Source organism: Colletotrichum jinshuiense, chromosome 3 (genome assembly GCF_051148585.1).
Source record: "Colletotrichum jinshuiense chromosome 3, complete sequence".
Lineage (NCBI taxonomy): Eukaryota > Fungi > Ascomycota > Sordariomycetes > Glomerellales > Glomerellaceae > Colletotrichum > Colletotrichum jinshuiense.
This window is the reverse complement of record NC_139310.1, coordinates 1,780,021-1,804,701: the sequence shown is the minus strand read 5'-3', so window position 1 is coordinate 1,804,701 and position 24,681 is coordinate 1,780,021. Positions and strand designations below refer to the sequence as shown.

At 54.5% G+C, this 24,681-nt stretch overlaps 4 protein-coding genes across 4 annotated transcripts; 2 read left to right on the top strand and 2 right to left on the bottom strand.

Moving 5' to 3' along the window:
* Window positions 1-950: 950 nt before the first annotated feature.
* On the bottom strand, window positions 951-3,827 carry EsH8_III_000514 (uncharacterized protein; the record flags this gene model as incomplete). Its single annotated transcript, XM_083262239.1, has 1 exon — window positions 951-3,827. The coding sequence occupies one exon, from the start codon at window positions 3,825-3,827 to the stop codon at window positions 951-953; it is 2,877 nt and encodes a 958-aa protein (XP_083122726.1).
* Window positions 3,828-6,378: 2,551 nt separating this feature from the next.
* EsH8_III_000513 (uncharacterized protein) lies at window positions 6,379-7,794 on the bottom strand (the record flags this gene model as incomplete). The annotated part of the gene is made up of 1 exon (XM_083262238.1): window positions 6,379-7,794. The coding sequence occupies one exon, from the start codon at window positions 7,792-7,794 to the stop codon at window positions 6,379-6,381; it is 1,416 nt and encodes a 471-aa protein (XP_083122725.1).
* A 744-nt stretch (window positions 7,795-8,538) lies between these two features.
* EsH8_III_000512 (uncharacterized protein) lies at window positions 8,539-13,453 on the top strand (the record flags this gene model as incomplete). Its single annotated transcript, XM_083262237.1, has 2 exons — window positions 8,539-8,919; window positions 8,972-13,453. 2 exons carry the CDS (start codon window positions 8,539-8,541, stop codon window positions 13,451-13,453), a joined length of 4,863 nt encoding a protein of 1,620 aa, XP_083122724.1.
* A 6,153-nt stretch (window positions 13,454-19,606) lies between these two features.
* EsH8_III_000511 (transcription factor domain-containing protein) lies at window positions 19,607-23,378 on the top strand (the record flags this gene model as incomplete). The annotated part of the gene is made up of 4 exons (XM_083262236.1): window positions 19,607-19,974; window positions 20,284-20,603; window positions 21,126-21,667; window positions 21,771-23,378. 4 exons carry the CDS (start codon window positions 19,607-19,609, stop codon window positions 23,376-23,378), a joined length of 2,838 nt encoding a protein of 945 aa, XP_083122723.1.
* Window positions 23,379-24,681: the final 1,303 nt, after the last annotated feature.

The following is a 24,681-nucleotide window of genomic DNA, read 5'->3' as shown; positions in this document are numbered from 1 at the left end:
GCTTCGGCATTCATCCACGGACACCCCTAGCTTTCCCCGCGCCCCCGCCCCCCCGTCTCGGCCGGGGCATTCGGTTTGGAGGCTTGGGATTGGGAAGCGGCTCCCCCCTCTCCCTTCCCCCAGCCATCGTCGGCGAAAGCTTGATTACGCCGCCAGGTCTGGAGTAGAGTTACACGGAGCGCATGCAAGGCAAAGGTTTATTGTGGATGCATGCTTCTAGTGTACACACGTATGGATGGGTGGGATGGGGGTAAGGGGTGGATAGAGTGTCACGCACCGTGGTCCTCCCCAGGTGTGCCTAGGCTGGGGAAGGACGTTTCTACTTTGTTTTGGCAGCTGTCGGCCCCCACACGGCCGGTCGACGGGCATCTAACCTCTAACCTATACCCCTGGCCTCCGGAGGATGACGGCCGTTCGGACTCGGACGTTGCAAGTGTTACCCATCTCTACTAACCGCATATGGGGCTGACCACCTTTCATTCATACTGCAAACTTTGATTGGCATTTTAAATATTCGACTCTCTATCTTGAGCGCTTGCAGCGTGGCAAAAGAGAGAGAAAAAAGGGGGTATTCGTGCGAAGTGACAGAACGGCAAGGAAATAACATGGGGGAATGGGCTGAATGAAGTGGTAGGCGGGTAAGGAAATGATAACAGGACATGCTATGCCGGTGTGATGAAGCTTACCAAGCTTCGATATGATATAATGAAATGTTCCCTTCATGGCGTGCTTTGCCTCGTGAGGATGAAAGACACGCTCCCAACTCCATGCATTCATGCATAAAGCAACTTGCCCAAGTGCCTGCCCAAGTGTCTCCGTTTCATCATGTAGAAAGGTCATGTCGACGATTCTCATACGAACAGGCATCCCGGCTCTCCCAAAAACCAAAAAAAATTTCGCCCTACCGGTTGCGCCTCGTTCGTGTCGTTTTTTCCATAGCGACCCAATGTTCAGCCTTTCCGAAATAGCCGCTTTGTACCTCCGACCTTGCCCATGTCGCCGAATTCAGAGGTTTTGCGCGCCTCGCCGCTAGCAAGCCGCACCTTCTCCTTGACACTTTCGACCCATGCTCGGCTCTCTTCACTCATTTCTACTTTGCGGCCTGTTGGGCCCGCGAGACCAAGGAACGAGCTTTCTTCCTCTTCCCAGCTGATGTGAGAACTGGACCGTGATCGGTTGGAGTCTTCCGAGGTTGGCGTGTACTTGTCCGGGATTGGCGGGACCGCAGGCGTGTCGGGAAGAAGCATCGGAGCAGAAGATCTTGCGTAGTCACTTGCGCCGAAAGATCTCCTAGCTTTTCGGACATTGAGGGGTGTCATGGGAGACATCTCCAGCGCTGAAGCTGGTCGGCTTGGAGGGCTTGAATTTGCGGCCCGGCTACTGGCGCGCGGTAGATCTTGAACCTCGACCTTGGCTGTGTCGGCCGCGCCGGCTGACCGTCGACCGTGATGGGTGGCATATTCTTTCAGATACTCACCAAGATCAGCCCATCCGCCGCCGACGCGCACCATGACGCGCTCACCGTGTTCGCCGACGCAGCGAATGAGGAGCTTGATGGGGGCTTCACCCGTAGAACGGGAAAGGTGGTAGACTTTGACATCTTGTCTGCTTTGAGGACGCCTGGGCCTAGGGTTCTTGGCATAAGCAGGAGCAAGTGTCAACCATGGTGTGGGTGCGCGTGAAGACGTTCGCGAGGCCAGTGACATGTTGGAAGCAGTTCTCCGTATGGTTTCTCGCGACGGCTTCTTGAGTCTCTTTCCAGGCAAATCCGGTGGCGGTGGGTTGAGGTCTATCTTCGGAGTGGTTTTAGCTAGCTTGATGTTGGCTGGGATTGACTCCAGAATGTCGCTGATCTGCTGCCGAAGATGCTCGTCAGAAGAGTTGCCGGACCCTCGTCCAGGCGTTCCCACGCTCGAGAAGGAGTTGTCGTAGTCGTCAATGAATGATGATTGTAAAGGCAGCGCCGGTAATAGGCCCTCCTCCTCCTGAGGCCTGATCATCGGACTGACGCTGTCTTCTCTGTAACTGGGCCGGAACGGGGGAGAGCTTGGAGGACTGATGTTCATAAAACGGTCGACGGAAAATTTCCGACTCAAGGTCGCAGCGCGTTTCTGGCGTGGCAGGGGCGGCGACGCAGAGATCTCCGGCATGTCGCTGGAGGCATCTGCCAGCAGGCTAGTGTGCCCGTATATGATTGTCGAAGACTCTGAAACATTGCTTCCGCGTCGATCCGGACGGATGAGCGGTGGCAGTTGGAGCTCATCGTCGTCTTCTGGAGTCCCACGTAGATTCTCATCCGCCTCGGCCACGGGAGACGAAGAGTCGAACTTTGCGTTGTCCTCAAAAACAGCCCTTAGTTTCGATACAACGGACTCTTTCTTGCTGCTTTGTGGTTTCCCAGAGAAGCTGTTCTTTTTCGTGTTTTCTTCATTTTGCATCTCGGCCAACGGGCTACGCTTAGTGGTCAACACTTTGTTAGGGCCGTCAAGACTGCCAGTGCTAGTGCAGTTGGATGGTGGCTGTAGCTTCTTTTGGGCTTGCAGATGAGTGGAAGATAGTTCCACAGTGCAATCCTCGTCTGAACCATCCGATTGCTCTGGCGTTGTCTCATTGTAAGAATCAGGTTGGCCGCTCTGCTCATCCTCTGGCGGGTTAATTGTGATTGGAACCGGCAAGATCGCAGCATGTGAGTCTTCCAAGGCGACTGGCAAGGCACCGTGTTTACTGGCGGGTTCGCCCGTGGGGACATCGGCGGTAGGTCCGACAGAGTTCCGTCGCCGGGAAGCCTTCGCCCATTCTGCTTCCCGGATCTTCCGCTCGCTAAAGGTCACCCATTCAGCATAACTCCGCTCAACGACTTCCATGCGATCAAGCCATTTATCAGGCAGCGTATCTTGCAGCCCTTCCAGATTGTCGAGCATGAAATCAAGGCTGCGTCCGGATTCCGAGATGTGCTTCTCTAATACTCCTTTGACAACCGCAAAGGCGTGCTTCAGCCGCGAGAGGTCATCTTCGGGTTGGCCTTCAGCCTTGTCTTCCGCCGTGGGCATGCCTGCTCGAGATGAGAGCACGTTCCACGCAGACTCCAGCGCGAGTTCCGCCTCCTTAATACCAGCTAACAAGGCAGGTATGCGACGGAGGATGGAGATACGAATGTGCCAAACTTTCAGTAGCCGGCAAAGTTTGGAAAGATTTGGCAGTGCTTGGATAATGATGGTTGTGAGAAGAGCTGCCAGGTCATCCATCCGGCGGTATGATGGCGCCACCGTAACGGAACGTGCATCCTGCAGAGGCGTTCCAGGTCTCGACAGTGGGATTATGTGGCTGTGCATAACATGGGTCTTGATATCTTCGATGCGCAACTCGTCCATGTCGTGAGAAATGCCGTCAACTCTCTGTTCGTACTGAGCCACGTCCTCGGCTGGCAGGCTTCCAAGATATTCGGTGTCGGGGCCTTCAGCATGCTCTTTATCAATCAGAAGTTTCGTCCTCTTTGTGTCTGGCATCTCAAATACGGAAGAACCACTTGTAGCTGGCCATGGCCAGTCGGAGAGCTCCTGAAGCCATTCGTATATCTTCTGGCTCGCAACAGCAGCGCGCATAGCGAATTCCTGTTCGCTAACAGTAGAGTTGTCGAGACATTGCTTCAGTTCGGTGCCTGGTGACTGAAGCATCTCAACGGCGGTCATGGGAGTAAGGCGGCTCAGCAGGTCGTCGTTTGTGCGAGTACGGGTGGGCGAGTGCTCCTCGGAGAGGCGGTGCTGGCGCCTGGGCGGTCGCAGGTGCTGGCCCGGCCCCAGTGCGATGGGCGGCGGAGGGTCGGTCATTGTATTGGTTGCTGTGTATTAGTTGTCGAACGAGCGGTTGCGTTGTCGAGCAAGCAGGCATGGCTTGCTTCTATGAGCCTGGGGAGAAGACGTTTTCAGTGAGGATGGCCATGTCGCGTATCATCGGTGTTGCTTATAGACGGTCGTCATAATCGAGGGCGCCTGAGTGACGGGCCCTTTCGGCTGCCGTGCTTGTTTCCGGTTCTTGCCCAGACGATCCACGGTTGGGCGGGAAGCAGGCTGGTCGCACACGAAAGTAGGTTGCCCCGTCGATGAAAAAGGTGATTCTCGTTTGTTCGGGTTGTAGTCGCAATATGTTCCAAGTGGCAGCCGCGTCAGTGGGCTGGTGAGTCGCGGAAAAGGAATGGCGATTCGTCGTGGTTTCTCGCCGATGCAAGGGAGCGCAGGGGTTCGGTGGAAGGCAGCTGCGAGGTGGTGCTGAAGAATAAGAAAGGGTAGGGAAACTGAAGGAGGTACGATGTATGTGTGATCAAAGAAAGAAAGGGTGAACAAGGTGAGGTATGATAGGGAACGTTGAAGGAATGAGGCAATCGAGGATGGTTCGCGCAGGTTAGGGAATCGACACTGGCACAATGACACCTGGACGGGAGAAGGAAGAGGAAAGACCGGTAAAAGGAGATTGGAGATTAGGCGTTCAGAAAGAGCGAGGAGATTTATTAATGAGATTTGATGGATATTGGTTGCGTACGGGGATGGGGGTGGGAATGGGCTGGTGAAAGTCAGGTACCCGAAGGCAGGAATGGGGTGGACGCGGTACCTGAGTGGGTTTGGTGTGTGTGGGTGAGCGTGGGTTTGATCTGTTCTGGTGGATATTCACCTGTTCTGGGTTAAACAGGCCTCCAACCCCCCCGTCACGCGAACGCGCTTGCGCCAGCCACTCCAGCCCAGTTTGTCTTGGGAATCCAACACAGGCACCTAATAATACAGCACTATCGAATTCGGACACTGGAAACCATCCATGTCGCTTGCGTTGTCCCCTACCATGCCCTGGCCAAACCAACACATCCGGCAGCTTCTTCCCTAGCATCACGAGGTCTGACGTGTCACGAAAAGACTTTGCGCCGTTGGCAGATGGTCGGCCTTAAGGGGGGACGGGACCGCGGTGGGCTGGTCCTGGCAACCTCAAATGCCCTGGTGCCGGCCGCTCCCTGCATCGCACCGAAGAGCTCCAGAGAATATCCATGCGGGAAATGATGCCATGGGCGATGCAGCCGCCGCGCCTTGAAGGCTTTGCGTGATGATCATGCTGGGAATGCGATGGGCGTCCCTGTCCGATCTTGATGCAGCCACCTCTTTTTCCCTCAGCATGGGCCGGTAAGAGATCAATGATTTGCAGCAGAGGCTTTCTCCCGGTCCGATGCCCCCTTCTTCGCCCGTGATGTGTCTCCGGGGTACACATCACCTCAAGCTCGTTCATTACTCACGTCATCCCTTTACCTGCAGCTGTCAACTGGAGTTACCTGAACAGCGGATATTTACCTCGTTCTTAGTCATTGTCCTTGCCACGACATGAGATGACACGCTGCATGGCATTGACATCTGACGCTCGGATGCAGAAAGTTTCCCTGCCAGACCGGCATGGTTTGACACGGCAACATGGCCCGCCGCCATGGTCACGGACATCCAGTGCCAAAACAGAGCTCTGAAGGCTGCCAGCAAACCTTTTCGGCTAGCGGTATCCGTACGCTACGAGCTGGCAAAGGAGCTCAGACTTTTGATCAGCTTGACCAGCTCAGAGCATCAGAGCATGGCGCAAATGAATCCACCGTTTCCATCGCTTCCGGCGATCTTCACCCCCCACTGCGGCGACCTTATTTGCCCTGCTATTACGCACGCAGCAAGGGAATGGTGTGATTGGTTGTCGGCACAGCGCAGGCCATTGGCCCCTAGGATATTTGCATACTTGAGGATTTTGTCTAAGCTCTGGAACATCAGTCTTTGGACTCCTGGCGACAGGTCTCATTGCATCCTGCAAAAATCAACCAACGGACAAAAGCAGCCATGACTGACTCTGAACTCCGGTTCTGCTCATTTCCTCAGATTGCTCAAAAAATGTCCCCCCCGCCGTCATTAAACAGCCGTTGGCTGGCCCGGAAACGCGCTCAGGACCATTTCGCCTAACAGCTCCCCTGTCCTACCATTTCAGATTCGGTTACCCTCCCCTGGAGCTCTTAGATTGAACACGAGGGGTCGTGGAGCACGACTTTTGGGGAACCTCCCATGCTTCCTAATACTAGTCCATGTATTGTCAGCGAGCCACTTGCCCTCTCGTTACGTCCTTGCCACCCAAGCTACAGTGTTCGGACATGGCGCGGTTGTCTCACCGTGATCGACCGGGTTGAATTAGCTTCTGGATCATGCTTAACAGCCCAAGCTTCCACAATGGATCGGCCGCGTACAATTCTTCGGCATAACAGTAGGCGTCGCTGAACAAGGAGTATTGGCTCTATCAATAAGGTCCACACTATCGTCGACGCCTGGAAGCGAAACAACACTCATACCAAAGATGGAAAGCTCTACTCTAGGTACTCTACAGCTTGGGAGCGACGTGTTTCCATTTCCCCTTACCAGGATACACGAAACCAAGCTCGCGGAGGCTGGTGGCAGTTCCTCCCTGCTTCTCAAACTCTTGTTTGCCTTGGTAGTAGATGTCACGCTCCCAGAATTGCTCGTCGTGCCAGTACGGAGGCTCCTTGCCTTTTTTGGTTGACTCTGCTGCCCAGTCATGCAGCATGTTGAGGTGCCGACCGTCATCTCCGTCATCAATGAGAACATGAAGTTGTTTATCACCGCGCTTCTTGAAGAGCTCATGCTCCCACTCCTCCTGCTCCTCAACGGGCGGTAGTCTCAGACCGTTTGACCATACCGCACCCAAGATCGCGGCTTGGGTTTCCGCCACCGGCCACGGAACCGTCTTCACCAACAAACCAGCGAAGGCCAGGGTTGGGTGTTTGGTCAAGAACAGATGTTGGTACAGCCCTCTGATGCCTTTGCCGGTTGCCAGAAGGTTCGGTTTGAGAACTTCTGGAAGAAACGGGAAACTGAAGAAGAAGCCGGTACAATAGATGACGGCATCGACATTTTCCTCAATCTTTCCGTTCACGAACCGGACTGCCCTCTTTTCTGGCAGAAACTCCACAATCTGAGGGACCTCAGTCACTCCGATGTGAACCACTTTGTCTGGTGGGGTCGGGTGTTGGACAGATAGGTACACCCTGTCCGTGACCGGACTGATCTGACGAGCGATATCCAGGCCAGACGGCCCATTACCAACCACAATCACTTTCCGATCCGCAAACGGCTTGGGCACTCGGTAGTTCTTAGAATGTAGGATAGCTGTAGGGTAAGCTTCATGAAAGGTCTTGATGCCCTTCACATCCGGAATGTACGGGATATCGTAATGCCCGTTGGCTATGACTACCGCATCATACGTTTCGCTGAACTTCCGGCCGCTGATGGTGCAAGCGGCCTGGAGGTCCCACTTATCCCTGCCGTTCTCATGTCGTAGGTTGAGAGCCTTTACTTGATGAGAGAACTTGATGAGATGGCGAACGTCCTTGGCGTACTTCACCAGATATTCATGGATGGCCTGCCTAGAGGGGAACACCCATGTGCTGTCCGGGAAGGGCACGTCCTTGTAGTTCATCGTCGTCTTGACGGTGTTGGCGTGAAGGGTCCCGTACATCGGCGTGGGGAACACCGGAGGCGCATCGGGCGTGGGCCGGAGCGGGGGATCCTGCGGGCAAAACGGATCCGTCTGAGGGACATGAAGAGAAGTAGTCGGGTGCTCGCTATAGTACCACACACCGCCAACTTCGGCTTGCTGCTCGAAGACGACGATGGAGTCGAATGCTTTTTGCGCTGACAAGTAGCTTGCAGCTGCGAGACCGGTCGGCCCCGCGCCGATGATGGCGATCTTCTTAATGTCGAACGGAGCAGCGCTCATGTTGGCAGATTGTGAGACACAAGGATGAGTGCACTTGCGTCGACCTTATTATCCGTCTTTTGGAACGATTAAATACCCCTTGAAGATGATACGGCAACATGCCACGCCCCACGAGGTGCAATGCGTTATATCGACTGGAAATCACCTAATCGGTTTCTTTCGGACAGAGTAGTGGACACCGGCGGGTATAACGGAGATCCTCGCTCTCCACCGCATCCGCGTCGCAAAACCATAGCAATAGCCAATGGTATTGGATGCTTAGACAGAACGACACATTTGGCATGTCTGCAAGGCCTACCTATTTCGGCCAGGGGGGAAGATTCAGAAGTTTAACTACACACAGAGTAAGGCATTCCCAGTAACACTGCATCACGTGACCTGCAGGTGATCCGGAAGGAAGCCGGTGAGTACTGCGCTTATCGATAAGGAGTGCCATCTCTAGCCCGCCACACCGCCTACTATTTCTGCTCAGAGTTGTATGGGCCTCACAAGCGCAGTTCCGGCAGGTGCAGCTCGCCAACTGGAGCTTCCCTTGTTCCACATTCCACTTTAAATGGTTCACAACGATGCCGTACCACCGAATCAACCTTTGCGACCAACTTTATCCGACGTTCTTTTGAGTCGAAAGGCTCGGATTCGCAGTCGCGCGAACTCTATGCTGATGTTTAGCAGATTAGAAACCCCTCCACAACCCAGCACCGTTCGTTACGTCGCGTCGTCAACCTCGACGAACCCCATGCCGCGATGTCTGGGGTCCAGCTACCGGCGCAGCTCGAAGCTGCCGCTGGTCTCCCAATCGCGAAATTGAGCCCCGAATTACATGACCTGAAAACGCACGTCGTTCGCGGTATTGTAACCATCACCTGGCCTTACAGCATCATCCACAAAACCATCGCTTTTCTCCTCGCCGAGCCAGACTTCCGACTACGTCGCGCCAAGGGCCAAGTGCGCGTTGAGTTCAGCGGATCGAGTGCAAAAGCTGTTGCAAATGCAGGCTTGGGAAGCGGCGACGAGATTGTGCTTTCCTTGGATGGAGCTGAGCTGGCTGCCGATGATTCTAAAACACGCGTTCCGGGCACTAGCCTGGAATGGCAGCTGAAGTTCAAAGATAGAGTGCTCCTCCAGGCATGTCGCAATGCATCTGACGTCTGGCATTGGCCTACTAACATTTTAGAAGGCTAAAATTAGCGATTCCGAAGAAGTGAAACTCATCGACATCGACCACCCTACTCAACCCGAGCCTGCACCAGAACTGGTAGTGGAGTCGATCTTTGACACCTTCAATGAGCCCCAAAAGACGCCAGAGCGTATAGCAACACCCGTGCGGGTTATTTCGAGCAAAAGAGCTGCCGAAAAGAGCCCAGACCTCGACGAATATGCTTCGCCTGCCTTCCTTAAGCGTGCCAGGGTATCCTACGGATCTCTGTTTGAAGGCAGCCTCGATATTTTCGATGAAGACGTTGGAGTCAAGGCCCGGGCCAAGAAGCGGGCGAAGACTGGCCGGTACAGTGGAGTCTGGCGGTATACTAGTCGATCACCGAGTCCCGAGCCACAGCCTCATACGGACGATGAGCCAGACGATACATCCATGGTGGACGAACAACCCGCGCCGGCCACGCCTACGCGGCCCATAATGGTTGACGGTGCTTGCCAGACGGCCGAGCAAGATATCAGCATCCCGAGAGATGTGCAAGTTGCTGCCGAAGCACGACATGATCCTGCACAGTATTGGCAGACACCCTCAAAATCGACCATGGTCGATTCGGGAGTTCAGCCCGATATTCCCGGCGTCCCTCAGAGCCCAAGTGTTGGGATGATAGCGGATTTGACTGGAGGCTTTGTGGAAAACGTACCTATTCCGATATTCACATCTGCTCACGGGAATTACACGCCAGCTTTCCAGCAGCCACCTCTTGGACCATTGTTTGGTCATGATCTTCATCAGGCAGGGATGGAACCACATTACGGTGCTGAAGGATCATTCCATGAGCACCCGGATGCTTATCCTGAATCAGGGCTTGATGACAGCCTTGATGTGCACACGCATTACCCCTCGCCTTACCTTGAGGAACCGCATTTTGGCTCCCAAGATGCGGTCACATCGCAAGCTGTCTCAGAAACAACACCGGCAGACCAAAATCACCACCTGCAACAACATGACCTTGTAGTGGAGTCACAGCATCATGCGGCTATTGTTGACGCGGTTGCCGGACAACAACAAGTGCCATGGGGACTTACATCTGCACACTATTCAAGACCCCCCTTGGAACCCACAGAACCTGCAGTCTCCGACTTTGAAGGGCAAGAGGCGCCTGCGGCAGTGGAAAGCAGTACACAGGCTGTGCCTAGCGACGATTGGGTTGGACATCACAAGCATCAAGTCGTTGGCAGTCATGAAGTCCCAGAAGCCGAGCAGGCCTTGAGAGTAGAGGATGATCAGCAATCAGAAGATCGAAACGGACCTGAAGAAGATTTTACGTCAAGAAAGTATGCTGAGAGACACTTGGAGCCAACACGAGGGGAAAACGAAGAAGCACAAGTGGCCTTGGAGCAGGATGAGAGTAGCGACACCAGTAGCAGCGAAAGCAGCAGTGAAGTCGGCGACGAGGAAGCTGAGCATGAGGCAGATGATGTCGGAGGAGATTACGACATCACTAACTACCGCAATCTGAGTAATAACCAGGATGACGACGACGGTACAGACCTAGAGTCCGACTATGGCCAAGAAGACGAAGAAGAAATACTCGATCCTAGCTCGCAGGGCGACGAAAACGACGAATTGGAGGAGGATGGCGAAAACTACGGGGAGGAATATGACGAGGAGGAAGAATACGACGAATATGAAGATCAAGAGAACCAGCCTCCAGCCGCTGCTCCAAGAGGAGAAGCGCCGGAAGTAATCAGCTTGCTTTCTGATTCTGAGGACGAGGAGAACGAAGCCCCGCCGCCCCGTCCGGCCCCTGCCGTCCAACTGCGAGGGGTGCAGCAATACGACGGGTCCGCTGATGAGATGGAAGAAGACGATATGTACGACGAAGAGGGAAGCGAAGGAGAGCATATTGGTCGCGAAGGTAGTCAACAAAACTCCTCATCTGGCTCCTGCAGTGAGGAGAGTGAAGACGACATGGAGTCTGACGGCGGCACACCGACTCCCAAGCCTCGTCAAGCGAATTTTGGTATTTCTTCTGATCGGGCAATAGTTGATACTGCGGATCTGACATCGGCCACAATTGGTGAAAACTTGGAAACGATGAGTCCAATCAAGTTGCCACAAACCATGAGCCTCTCCAGGGGCTCATCTCCACTCGCTTCCCAAGGCGACTCCGACATACTGGAGGCGGAGCTGGAGAAAGAACTTGAGGAAGAAATTGCCGCAGGCACCGTCAAACAGTCACCGAGTCAATCGGCCAAACCTGCAGAGGTTGATATTCAGACAGAAGATGTGCAAGCTTCCCGATCTGACAGCCAAGGTGCAGGTGATGCCGAATTTAGGCATCAGACGCCGGATCGGTCAGCTCTTGGGGCCACAGATGCTACAGCCGAGGTGCCTCAACCACTCTGGCCAAAAGATCAGACTATAGGGGGTGCAGATGGCAAAGAACAGACATCGGACCGGACCGAAGTCCTAATGGAAGAGGTGGATGCTATCCAAACCGATTACCAAACAACAAGTATTACCAACATCGAGCAGAAGGAACCGGGTGGGTTTGGTATCAAGCTGGCAGAAACTGTTCAAGTGCAAACGGAGGAGATACAAACCCGACAGGCGAACGACCAAGACATGATAACAGCAGGTCCAGAACACCAGACGGAAGAGGTCGGCATTGCGACCCCAGAGGCGACTGTTGCTGAGGTAAACGTGGACGCTACCTATAGGGGTTTCGCTGAGCCTATGGACGTTGACATGGCCGACGTAGAGGAAACATCTGTCGAACTGGCGACTAGCGGACCGGATGAAAACCTTACCATCAACGTCGACGATATGACAGAAGAACAGCTCATCCAGACTCAACTTGAAGAGGAGTCAATGATGGAATTCCAAGAGCAAACAATCGTTACCACGATAAGTACAACAGAGACAATCGAAGAGCGGCCATTGCCAGAAAAGGAGGCCACACTTGCCAATTGTGCGGAGGCTAGACCGGAAACCGAGACCACCGAGACCTTGAAGGTGACGGTCGAAACAACCACCACTGAGCCTCTTCCCGCAGAGCGCGAGAAACAAGCCATACGTCAGGGCGGATCAGAAGATGCAGTGGATATCCATGAGTCTGACGACACCAAGCCAATCGAAATGGCGTCGCCTCCTCCAACGCAACAGTTTCATTCCCAATCTGTCGGAGAAGCAAGATTGACCAAGACGCAAGTTTCTGAAGCCAGTGAGGATCTTAGCATGGAGGATGGCATGCAGCTCGTGCAACTGCCGACTCCTGGCGACACTCAAAACACCGAATCTGTCTTCTCTCAATCTTTCGTCGAGAATCAACTTACAGAACTAGATAGCACCGAGGCAGCTGTCCCCCAAATTGACGACGAAGAACTTGCAGGAGTTGAGCCTTCGTCGTCCAAACCAGAGAAGCCGGAGAAGCCAAGGAACCTGGAGAACCTTGCATCACCCACAGTTGGCCCCGTCAAGTCTCAAGAAACCCTTGAAGACCTGAATCAGCCGTCAAATCAACAAGACGCCGATGCGACCTCACCTATCAACGACGAGTTATCTCAAATCCGAGACTCCTCGGCGCAACCGTCTGAAGCGCAGTCGTCTCTTATCGCCGAGGAAGGCTCGGAAGAAGCCATTGCCCCGCAGCCAACTCCGAAGCGAGGGCGCGGACACCGAAGAAACAGGTCGGACACCAACAAGGATATTGATCCTAGTGTGAAATTGGCCCGTGCATCCATCGCTTCGCGACGGTCAACGCGCCTATCAGACCGTACCACTCCTGACAGCACTCGAGTTGCCCGTGCCAGATCGCACAGTCTTGCACTCAAGAGTGATTCACCAGATGTAGACGATGACACGGGCGTGCAGTTGGCCAGGGCTGCCATCAAGTCCCCTTCTCGAGCTGCCAAGGAGCCCAAAGAGGGAGGAGGCGCAGAGCAAACACCCGGCGTGCTGAAGACGCAACTTACCAAGTCGCTGCGAACCGATATACCAGACTGCATATCGCTCAAGGCCCTCCGGAATCACCCGGGCAAGGCCGTGGATGTGCTTGCGATTGCGACGACAGAGCCGCCCGAGGCTAAGCGCGCTAAAGGTGGACCACGGGGGATCATGTTGGCGTTCAATGTCACGGATCACTCTGTCGCACCCACACAGACGGTAGCAGTGCAGATTTTCCGGCCGCACAAAGCCGCACTACCAGTGGTGCACCCGGGCGACGCAATTTTGCTGCGGCACTTTAGCGTCATGTCCCTCACCGGGCGCGGGTTCGGGCTCCGGGCCAACGACGGCTCTAGCTGGGCCGTCTTCGAGCGCGAGAGCCTGGATGACTTGCCACAGATTCGCGGGCCGCCGGTGGAGCTGACCGAGGGGGAGACTTCTTATGCGGCTCTGTTAAAGCAGTGGTATGCCGGCCTGGACGCGAAGGCGATGGCGAAGCTGGACAAGGCCAACGAGGCAGCACCGGCTGTCGAAGCTAGCAAGGAGGACGCCAAGTGAAAAGGAAATAGGCTGCCAAGGGGTGTCTAGATAGCATCTTGCTAGCCTACTTGTTTACCGTGCTCGTTTAGTACGGACACATGGGTATGATATCAGACTGGGAGATATCACGATAGTTCCATTGCATAACTAAACAATTGATTGGTCCACGATGCGAGCCAGCGGGCGGGTTTCATGCGCAACTATCAGACAGAAAGAATTAAAATGGATCAAAACGGACGGTTGAGTTAGTGTGTCATCGGGAAAGCCAAGCAAAGGAGATCGTGGAGTTGGTGCCGGTTTACCCCATGGAGAAAGAAAACACGCAGCGGCGGCGGCAACAAGCAAGCGGGCAGCCAGCAGTAGCAACCAGACACCCAAAAAAAGAGGCCACCCACCCACGAACCTGCCCCCGGGTTGGCCCCTCTTTGCGCGTCTGTCGTCTCCCCCCGTTCCGCTACAGTCTTGGTCCGCCCGCATCCAAAAAAGTGCGCCCCAACAAAGGCCCCAACCATTGGTGATGCAGGCATTGTAAGCAGCGAGCGGAGCAGCTCTTGGGCCTGATGCACCCCGTTATCTTTTGACTTGTCATTAGCCCCCCGCCTCCTCCCTCCTCTCAGCCCCTCTTCCCGCTGTGCTTCCACGCCCCCTGATTTTCCTTGATTTGCGAAAAGAGGAGCCGTGGAGTCCTTGCAAGCGTGCCGGGGCATGGCCGGCGGGTGTGGGGCGGCGACTGCTGGAAAGAGAAAGACGCTGGAGAAGCGAAGGCCTGGTGGGGCATAGGGAGTGGAGCCTGCAAGCAAGGGCGAATTCGGACATGAGAATCGGACCAGGAGGACTACTCCACCCACGCCGGCCGGGTGGGCTCCACCTTTTGATGGTATCCACAATCGGCGCCCTCATCTTCATTGGACAGAGCCTGATTCTCCCATTTTCCTGCTCCACTTGTGTGGGGGATCTGTCTGGTCCTTTTCCTCGTGTCTTTCCCCCCGGCGCGAGCGCCAGCTCATCTACTATGTGCACACTATGTATGGCACGGCTTGCCTTAGCGAGGCCAGAGAGGGAGAAGTTTGAGAGTGGGAGACAGGTCGGTATTGGGCAACGGAGCCTAGATCCTAGGGCCGGATGATCCCATGGATTGGGAGCGACGCGCGATTGGGCATCTTTTTCGCGATGGACTGTCAAGGCCAATGCGACCGACCAAAAATGCCCGTGACAACGAGGCGGCGGCATCTGGCCGATCCGAAAACTCACGATGTTTGGGCCTGGAAGGAAGGCTCAGCTTTGCATTGGGTTCTGCCAAAGTCACGGGTGATGCAACGGCAATATTACTCGTTCTAAGAGCGGTGAGTGAGGCTTAAAAGTGCCCTGGCTCTCTGGCGCACGCCGGGATTGACTGCCCGGCTGGGTCGGAGGCGTCTGGGTGATTGGAGACGGCATTCGTCATACCAAGAGAGGCGCACGCACGGCATGTTGTATCGGGGCAAAGGGAGTGCGTGTTTCGTTGGGTGTGTATATGGATTGACTGGGGCTCCCGGGTCTAGCTGACATTGTATATTGGGACCTGCGACAATGATTGACAGTTACGGCTGTGTCAACCGTAAAGGCATGACACAGCGCCTTGAACGATATGTATGTATGTCGTTGGGAAGAGACGATCGCATGCTAATTCTAATGGAGGGTTGGGGACCCATTCTTTACATTCCGCGTTGATACTGTGCTAATACTGCATAGTGCATCCTTCTCCGCCCTCAAGGTTTGGACGGGCTCAGGACAGGCTTTTGAGATGAATCGCCGGGACGTAGGGACGGGAATTGCACGGTTGTACGTACTCCGTGCTTCGTCGATGTCGACAAACCGATGCCGTCAGGGGACCTACCAGGAGAAGGTTTCTACCGGAGCAGGGGTCGGCCACTGACCGAAGCCGTGCGCCCCTGGGGTCTGGGCTGCATCTGGGTGAATATTCCACCAGTGTTTCCTTTTCATCCAAACTCTGTTTTTTTTTTGTCTGCTCGCTGCTGTCGAGGCCTGAAAACGGGATCGTGATCGAGTCCCGTGTGGATGCGTGTCAAAGACTGAGGCAGTCAGGGGAGGAAGCAGGGGTGACCCACTACTCAGTCCCGACTATTGCCGAATCCAGCTGGACGAATGGAGATATTGTCAGGTTTGGGATGGGATATGATTGGCCGATGACCGGTACAGTGGCTTTGATTTGATTGCGGGAACGATTGAATCGGGGTTTGTGCATGCTGTCCTTCGGACCAAAGGCCACGGATGGCGGGCGTGTCGATTCGTCACCAGCCAGACAACACGACGAGACGAAACCCTGATGAATTAGTCGTGGCAAGCGAGAGAGAGAGAGAGAGAAGGGGTGTGTGCGTGTGAGATTCGAGAAGCCGAATTGAGTTGGAGGGGGGTTATTTTTTTATTTTTATTTTTGGGAGGGGGCACTATTTTTTTGGGGTAAATTTTTCTGTTTTTTTTTTTTTTTTTGCTAAGAAGCCGACTTGAGTGCGACGGTCACTACTGCGAGCGGTTTCGGGCTGGATGTGGCAATTGAATTTATGTGACGGGTGATTCATCATGTTGCAGATTTGCACGACCTTGGCAGAACCTTGGGTGTCCTCATACACTCCAGACACGAATCCACGTCCCTCAAAAGACCAAGGCCCTCCTTGACTACCTTCGGAGGCGGTCCGCAGCAGTAGTTTGTCCTGAGTGACTAAGGGTAACCACAATTGACCCAATAGCACGGGTGCAGTTTGAGATGAAGTGTGAAAATTGCAGAGAGGCTCGTGATGCTTTAAAGCTGGGGGGCCATTGGGGGAATGAGGGTTACGATAGGCTAAGGATTATGTAGGCGTTTGTGGTTGGATGCTACGGTGAGCGCTGGTGGACTACAGTCTGGGCGTGATCCTTGACGCCCACACCGGGGTTGGCTTGTTAGCTCCTGACTCGCGAGGCTGGCGCTGGCTGCTGCAGCTGTGTGGGAAGCTGGCGTGCAAATTCAGGTAATGGTGAGCCGGGCAGAAGGGGGTGAAGCAGCCCAGCCTAGCCCAGCCTCCGGGGGGGGGGGGGGGGGGGGGGGGGGGGGTCAGCCAACGGTATGGCTGCAAGGCGTGATTGGTCGTCTCCGCAAGGTGTGAGTGACCGAGATGGAGAGAATGGGGGGCAAGGACATGGGATTCTAGGCTCGGGTGGAGGCTGTGGAGGAGGCAATCCTTGGACGACTTGTGAATGTTCGTCGTCTGGTTCGTTGCAAGCCAAGGCCTGTCTTGTTCTTTTGCAGTCCGAGTCCAGTCTTGACAGATGGAGAAGGCGAATAATGGATATGGCGGAGACGGGGCGGGTACGGGACTGCGGCGCACGGGGAGTACGGACAACAAGGTGAAGTGTTTTGCGGTGAAGAAGATCGGTCTGCTGGTCACTTGTAGCTTGGTCTGGAGAATTTCCAGGCTAGGCGGGCGGCATGGTACGGAGCTAGCGTCGATGCGGCAAGGTTGTCTTGTTGCAAATGCTGAGACGCATCACACTAGATACGGCGAATTGAATGATTTATGGGGACGTGATGATAAGTAACAAAGAGGCCGCCTTTTCGTCACGTCCCGTCCAGACAGACAGGTAGAAGGTTTCTTCTAGCTGATGTTATTTGTTTGAAAACAAGTGCGAGTGGGTTCAAAGAGCAGGAGGGGTCGGGATCGGGAGCAGGATCGGCCGGGGTGCACGCGTGCAGATGCAGACGGAGGGGGGAGTCAGGTAATGCCTCACGGACGAGGCCCAAAAGCGCCAGTTGACTATGGAGGTCTTCCAGGCAAGCGTGAAGTGACAGTAATATTTTAGCAATTTTCTTCTTCTTTTTTCCGAGAAGAATATTACATTGTTTCGATGGAATTTGGATGACAGTTGGCGAGACCAGATCGGTGGCGGAAAGGGACGTAGTCAAGACACGGCGGGGAGTAAGACAAGGCGGAATGAGACCAGGCAAGTAAGTACCTCTCCAGGTAGCTTTGGCCCTCACACGATGACTACCGTAATCACTTGGCCACTGCCATGGGCAGGAAAGAGGCGAGGCAACTCCACAATGAACGCCCACCCCCCATCTTCAACCCCTCCCCCAAGACTCGCGACCCCAAAGATGCAAACTTGGCTGGTAGGAGGCAGGGATTATGGGAGTTGGATTACGACATCTGCAGGACTGGTTTGTTGTTGGCTTCACATGCGAGGCGGCGGGCGCGGCGGCTGTTGGCTGTGGGGGATTTGCAAAGGCTGTCTGCTGATGTGTGATGCGGACGAGATGAGGTCAGGTTGCGTCTTGAATATGATAGAGTTGAGATTTGTAGGAGGTGTGTGGTTTGGCGCGCGGGAGCAGCGGATTGGTCAGACCAACCGGATGGATGGAAGGGTGGACGGAATTGTGAAGGATGTATGTGATGGAACAAAATAAAAAACAAAAGGAATCCAAACGAGCTCGCCGTGGGTGTACGGAAGGCGCGCGCACCATGGGCAAAAGAGAAAAGAAGGGGGCGAAAGGGGAATGCTGCAGGTGCTGACCTCGAAGAATGCCCGTGTAATACACACCTTCCTTAGCATCTAGATACCTTAATCTTGTAGTCATAGCAGAGGCATTTCATGGATGCAACTTGCATTTCTCATGTAAGAGAAGACGCCCTGACATTACGCATCGATTGTGCGGTGCGGGATTGGTTCCACCGCTGATTCCTGGCCAATCCTGGGCCTGCCAAAGTCCAACAATAGCAAACCCGAGCGACGTCCCGTGGCCTCCATGTCACTGCGCTTTCTGCAGGCCACGGATCATCGGACAAGACAAGGAAGGTTGACAGCTCTCGAGGTCAAGGCGTCGAAGTCGAAGCATTCATCAACGGCCGCTAAGACGGACGGGCGATAGGAAACAGATGATCTCTCGAGGGCCCAGAAGGAGAAGCGGATTTTCCATTGTTTTGCCTGCATGCATGCATCGTCAAGAGACATTGGTGACCTGGGTATGAAGATACACAGTACAACTACGTGCGTGTACGTAGCGAATACGTATCTTGTAGTCAGACGCTCCGTCGCATCCAGCATCCTTGTTCTATCCCTGACTAACCCATCCATGTATTCTCCACCTTGCACTTATTCACGTTAGCTTCGTTTCCCCATAATTCGGGTACGTATTGATCCTGTGCGTGCTGGTCCTGCTTTAATTTTTACCCTACCCTTACCTCTTTAATGACTCTGCCAGGTGTAGGAAGGTGCAGCTGGTGCGGCGCAGGGTTGTCCGCCTGCCTCGTTTCTTCACCCGGCCTAGTCTCGTCAATGGATCGGGAGTGAAAGGGCCAAAAAAGAGGAGGAGGGGGGAGGGGCCGGAGCCGGGGGGGCGTGCCTCGTGGGAATTCCAGACGAAAGAAAGAGAGTCCGTTCCTAGTTCCTAGGGTCGAGCTCAACCCGTAGCAAAAAGATTGATCCCGTATGAATAATATAATACCTCGTCCTTCCCTCTCGCACCCATGGACCCCACATTCCCGCTTCCCCCTTCCACCTGCCCGTAGCTCCGGCCTTTCTTAACATTTCGAGGTTGAAGTTGCCTCCACGTCACGGTACCGAACTTGGACTCCAATTGCATACCTTCCAAGACTGGACCAAGGACAATCACGAGACACGACCAGAGCCACATTAGAGTCAATCATCAGCTCCAGCATTCCCCACGGATCAATAGCACAGCGCCTCGCATCTTTAGCATTAGGGTTGGAAACATTCAATGCTCATCTCAACGCGCCCTCGTTCCGCCTTGTTATTCTGCTGTCGCCGTTATTGTTCTACGCCTCGACGAGCATTTACCGCCGCAGCTTTGACGACTTGTTGGACGCAAAGCTCGCCTTCCACGCCTGGATTCCGTATATGCGAACTATTGGTCTCTCGAAGTCGATTTCAAACGTATTGAGTCCTAGCTACCCAGACGGACTAAACAAACGAAGCACGACTCACGATTCGCAACCTTTAGCCTCATTCAACCCGGAATAGCCTGGAAATAGCCTGGAAGGCCGTCAAGCAGCGCGACTAACCATTGACGAGACTTTCTCTCGTTCCCTTTACCTTTCCCATCCCACCTAACGCGCCAACCCGCATCCCATTCGCGAGCAGTCTCTAAATAGGGGGGACTGCTTGAATAACTCGACAATGGCGACCGAAACTACGACCGCCGCCGTACCGGCTCCCGAGGCGACCACCGCTGCTGTCCCGGTTACCGATCTGTCAGCCCTAACAACCTTGACGGCGGATGAGCCAGCAACCACAACGGAGGCGCAAAACGAGGATTCCAACGCCGAAACCTCGTCGGATCAGGAGCAGAGCAAGAAGCGCTCGTCGTCTACGGCGGACTTGAGGGATGATGCACCCCCAGCCAAGGTGACGAAGCGCAGGGCGGCTCGAGCATGCGTGAGCTGTCGGGCGCGCAAAGTTCGATGCGACGTCGTTGAAGGCGCTCCATGCGGCAACTGCAGATGGGACAATGTCGAGTGTGTTGTTCAGGAGAGCCGCCGACGAAAGTGAGTTCCCTTCTTGCCCGCACTTACTCTGCCATTGCAGTCTCCTGCCTGCTCTCTTCTGTCTGCTGTCCCAATCTGTCTGCAATTGGGCCCCAGAGATCCAATTAGGCGCGCGCGCGCGTCTTCGCAACTTGCACCTTGAAGAAGCAGTCGTGCCGAGGCGCCGAGCGATGCATGCAGACAGATTGGGACACGACGGCACATAAAATTGTGCCTTGGAAGCTTCCGACAGAGACATTGCGACGCAACAGCAGAGACAGAGGCCTCGAAATGCAGGTGACCCCCGCTGACTCTTGGCGCGTTTATTAGGAAGAATCTCTTGACTGCCAGCACGGCGGGGCACCACGTCGTGGGAGCCGAGGCACAATTACGCTCCAAGGGTGCGAATCCAATCAACATTCATAGTAGCGCAGAACTGCGCCGGCCCAGCAGTGCCTCGGTGGCTTCGGTCAACGGGTCAGTTGCGGCGAATCCCGTCGCCGCAGGTGCTGGTGTGCCAATGGGTGCGACACCCAGCATTGGTACCGCTGCTGGAAATGGAGTTGCAATTGGCCCGGGGCTTCTAGGGGGTCTGTCGGCTCCCGGCGGCTCGTCTGACGGGCTCGAGGGCCACGTTCCTCACATGATCTGTAAGTCTTTTTTTTATTTTCTCTGTGTCACTGTCCTTCGTCTCCCTCTTGTCCTGGAACATCCTTAGCGTGTTTCCATGCCCAGTTCCGCACCGCACATCCATATTCCCGCCCCTTGTCATTATGGGGTTTTCTTAGCTGCTGCTCGGGCCCTCTCTGCCAATTTTCACTCCTGCCGTTCCTGGTTTGCCCATCGCTCTCAGTCCGGGGCTCCGACTGGGGGAGGGGACGGAACGGGGTAAAATGCGGAGTGGACTTTTCCTACCCCGTGACCTGCACTTTCATGTCAGACTTTCTCCGCCTTTCCTTCTCCAGCCAAGTCACTTCTCCTGATTCTTCAATCTACCCCTCCCCCTTTCCGTTCGCGGCCCCGGTTCCGTCCCTCCACGTCCTAGCCTCTCACACGTAATCCACATTCACATGTCAGCCCCCCAGTCACTATCGTCATTCAATCCATACCAAAGCGGTCAAGCAAAATCAACTGGCACAGTTCGACTGACCACAGGACCTTGTGAATATTAGACCAGCGATCGGGTTACCGTCATGACAGCGCAGCGCTGCTCACCAAGCTGCAATCGGCTGCGGCCGCAGCGTCAGCAGACAACAATTCACGTCGCCTGCTGTCCAACCTGCTCGCCCAGGCCTCCCTCCTGGGAGGCATGAGCAGCGGTGATGGCCGAACGAGTCAATTCCTTGCCTCCCTCGAGGAGCCGGACCTCCACGCCCAGCTGCCGGCTTTTGTGAAACCACTGCCCGCCAAGATTGCGCAAGAGGATGTCACCTACCTCCACACCAAAGGTGCCCTGACTCTGCCTGCGCTTCCGCTGCAGAATGCCCTTCTGCAGGCTTATGTCGAATACGTTCATCCGTACATGCCGCTCTTGGAGCTGTACGACTTTCTGGCCGTCATCAACGCCCAGGATGGGTTGTGCGGTCAGATCAGCTTGTTTCTTTACCAAGCTGTCATGTTTGCCGCCACTGCCTTTGTCGACATGAAGGTCCTCCGCGAGGCAGGTTATCCGACAAGGAAGGCGGCAAGGAAGGCCTTCTTTCAGAAGACTAGGGTAAGTGAACCGTCGCTGAACTCTCCTTTGACGCATCACTAGCGGGACAGGGGTCCCACGCATACCCCCATCTTCACATGCTAAACGTTTTTTTTTTCTGCAGCTACTTTACGACTTTGACTACGAGTCGGACCGCCTTGTCCTTGTCCAGGCCCTTCTATTGATGACGTACTGGTACGAGACCCCTGACGACCAGAAGGACACATGGCACTGGATGGGCGTCGCCATCTCCTTGGCCCACACCATTGGACTCCACCGTGATCCAGCTGCGACGAGCATGCCGATTCAGAAACAGAAGTTGTGGAAGCGCATTTGGTGGTCGTGTTTTATGCGTGATCGCCTTATTGCATTGGGCATGCGCCGGCCCACCCGCATCAAGGATGAAGATTTCGACGTACCGATGCTGCAGGAGGCTGATTTTGAACTGGAGGTTCTGCCTGAGGAAAACACGGTCATCCCTGCCGAGTGCATGCTGCTCCGCGATGTCTCGATGCAGCGGGAGCTGGCCGCACTTTGCATTTCCAAGGCTCAGCTTTGCATTTGCATCAGCCACATGCTTAAGGCGCAGTACTCCGTCCTCATCCGGGACAAGATGCGGCCGGAGAACACTGTTAACAGCACCATGATGCTGTTCCCCAACAAGAAGCTGGATAATGTCGAAAGTGTGACCTCAGTTGACCTGGAGCTCATGGGCTGGGCGGATACTCTACCTACTATTTGCCAGTATAGGCCATTGACACCACTCGACGTGAAGAATGGGAGGTCCACGGTAGCGGTTCAACGCACGCTGTTGCACATGGTGTACTACACCACGATTTCGGCGTTGCATCGGCCGCAGTTTTTGCCGTCGTCCCCTATCCATGCGCCGACAACCTCTCGGCAAGTTCAAGAGATGTCTCGGCTCAGAGTCCGCGATGCCGCGATGCACGTCACCCGCATGGCCGCCGAGCTTCACCAGTTACGCTTGGAAAAATATCTCCCTACGACTGGCGTCACGGTCATTCTACCAGCCATGATCATTCATCTCTTGGAAATGAAAAATCCCGTCTCACAGTCCAGGGACCGTGCTACTCGTGGCTTCCGCCAGTGCATGCGCGTCATGGAGAAGTTGCGAGAGATCTACGCCGCCGCTGACTATGCTACCGGCTTCCTCGATGCGGCTTTGCGCAAGGCCGCCATCGACATCAACCTTCAGCAGGCTGCCGCTCCTATGACACAGCAGAACCTGAAGCTCGCCGACCCGACATTCGGCGCACAGACACCCCCGCCCGACAATTTGCCGTACATGACGGCTGGCGAGGCTCTTTTCGCCAACAAGCCGAATCCCCAGCGCGACTTCCTCCCGCAGACTATCAACGCCGCCGCATTGGACTTGTCGGCTACAAGCCCGCCGCAGACGGAGAAGGACCACGAATCGGCCCTGGGACTGACGCCAAGCGCCAGTGGCAGCTCAGAGGAGCCCGGCCCGCTCGATCTTGAGTTCCTGCAGACCCAAGAAGAGATTGACTGGAACGCCATGACGGGTACGGAGTTTGACGTCGACCAATGGCTTCAGTTCCCACCTGAGGGTGTGAACAACTCGGACGAGGGGTTCATGGCCAACGTGTTTGGCGAGGATAGCATAAACGACGCCATGAACTGGGCGTCGGCTGGTGTTGACATCACCACGAAGAAGAGCGACGGTACAGCTGAAATCACCGGCCGTGCTTAATGTTGCGCACATTTACACTTGCATTCTCGGTTCGTTGCTTCGCATATAGACTCCTTCAGGAGCATCTTTGCAGACATTTACGGAATTTTTTTTTCGATTTTTGGGAGCATTTGCAATACATGGAGTCGGGGATAGAGCAAAAATGGGATGCCCGACATTCTGGGATGGTTCATGTCATGATACAAACGGTGTTTGCGGCCGGTTTTTTGTAGGCTGGGGCTCATTGGAGTAGGGGTCTTTGGTATACCCTCATGCGGCGCCTGGCATTGTTCTTGTAGGTTGTTCAACTACGCATTGTTGTGTAATGATGTTTGAATGAGAACATGATGTTGCAAAATTGGTTGCTTTTGAAATGTGAAAGTGACGATCCGTAAATGACTTTGTGACCAGATGATAAGCCGCGTAGAGGGCATGTATCCAATACAAGTCTGCACTCAGTCGCCAGTCGCAGTGAATCAACGCTTGTTAGGAAAATTCGACTTATGAGGGAAGTCCAAAGAGAGACAGATGAGTATTGCAACTAGCTCATCCAATACAGTCACGGGATCTACTTTGGTATGCAAAGCTGCTCTTTAATCAGAGGGGGTACCACATCAACACCGCTCCACCCGGAATGCTTCAACCAAGACCAAGCAGGTTCATCGCCCATCAGTCTACACTGAACTTCCAGGGTGGAGGCCCGGTCCATGGGGTTCTGGTCCCTATTTGGGCAACTGAGGAGAAGGTCAATGGCCTTTGAATTGTTCATCATATAGGTGATTAGTGGTGTTTTTTATACAAGACTCACATTGGTCAGTAACTTTGATTCCCGCAATCGGCCAGAACCCCCGCATCTCGACGACGAATACATCAATCTCCTCTTCCTCCTTCCATGGCAGCTGTCGGGTCGTTGAGGGCAATGAAAGGATAGCCGAAGCCTTTTATTTGGAGGATACCTGTATGCTGTATCGCGGGTAGAGGAGTTGACAATTGTGAGAAGTTTGAGCTAGTTACATGCGTCACCTGACATTCCGCGGGTGTGGATATAATCAATGCATTTCGAGCAAACCAGTTCGTTTCTAGCTCGTTGACTTTATACTGGATGCTAGGTGGGATGCTGGGCGAAGTTCCAACTATCCCACTAGGAAAAACACAAATGGGCCGTTAGCCGCATAGGTAATACGGCACAACGAGTGAAAGGGTCCCGGTACATTAGGCACAAAATCCAATTTCTCACTGCTGCGATATATTATATGGCATATAGGCTGTTGTCTGTTAAAGTAGAGTAGGAATCGAGGCGGGCGTGGCCCGCCTTCAGAACAGA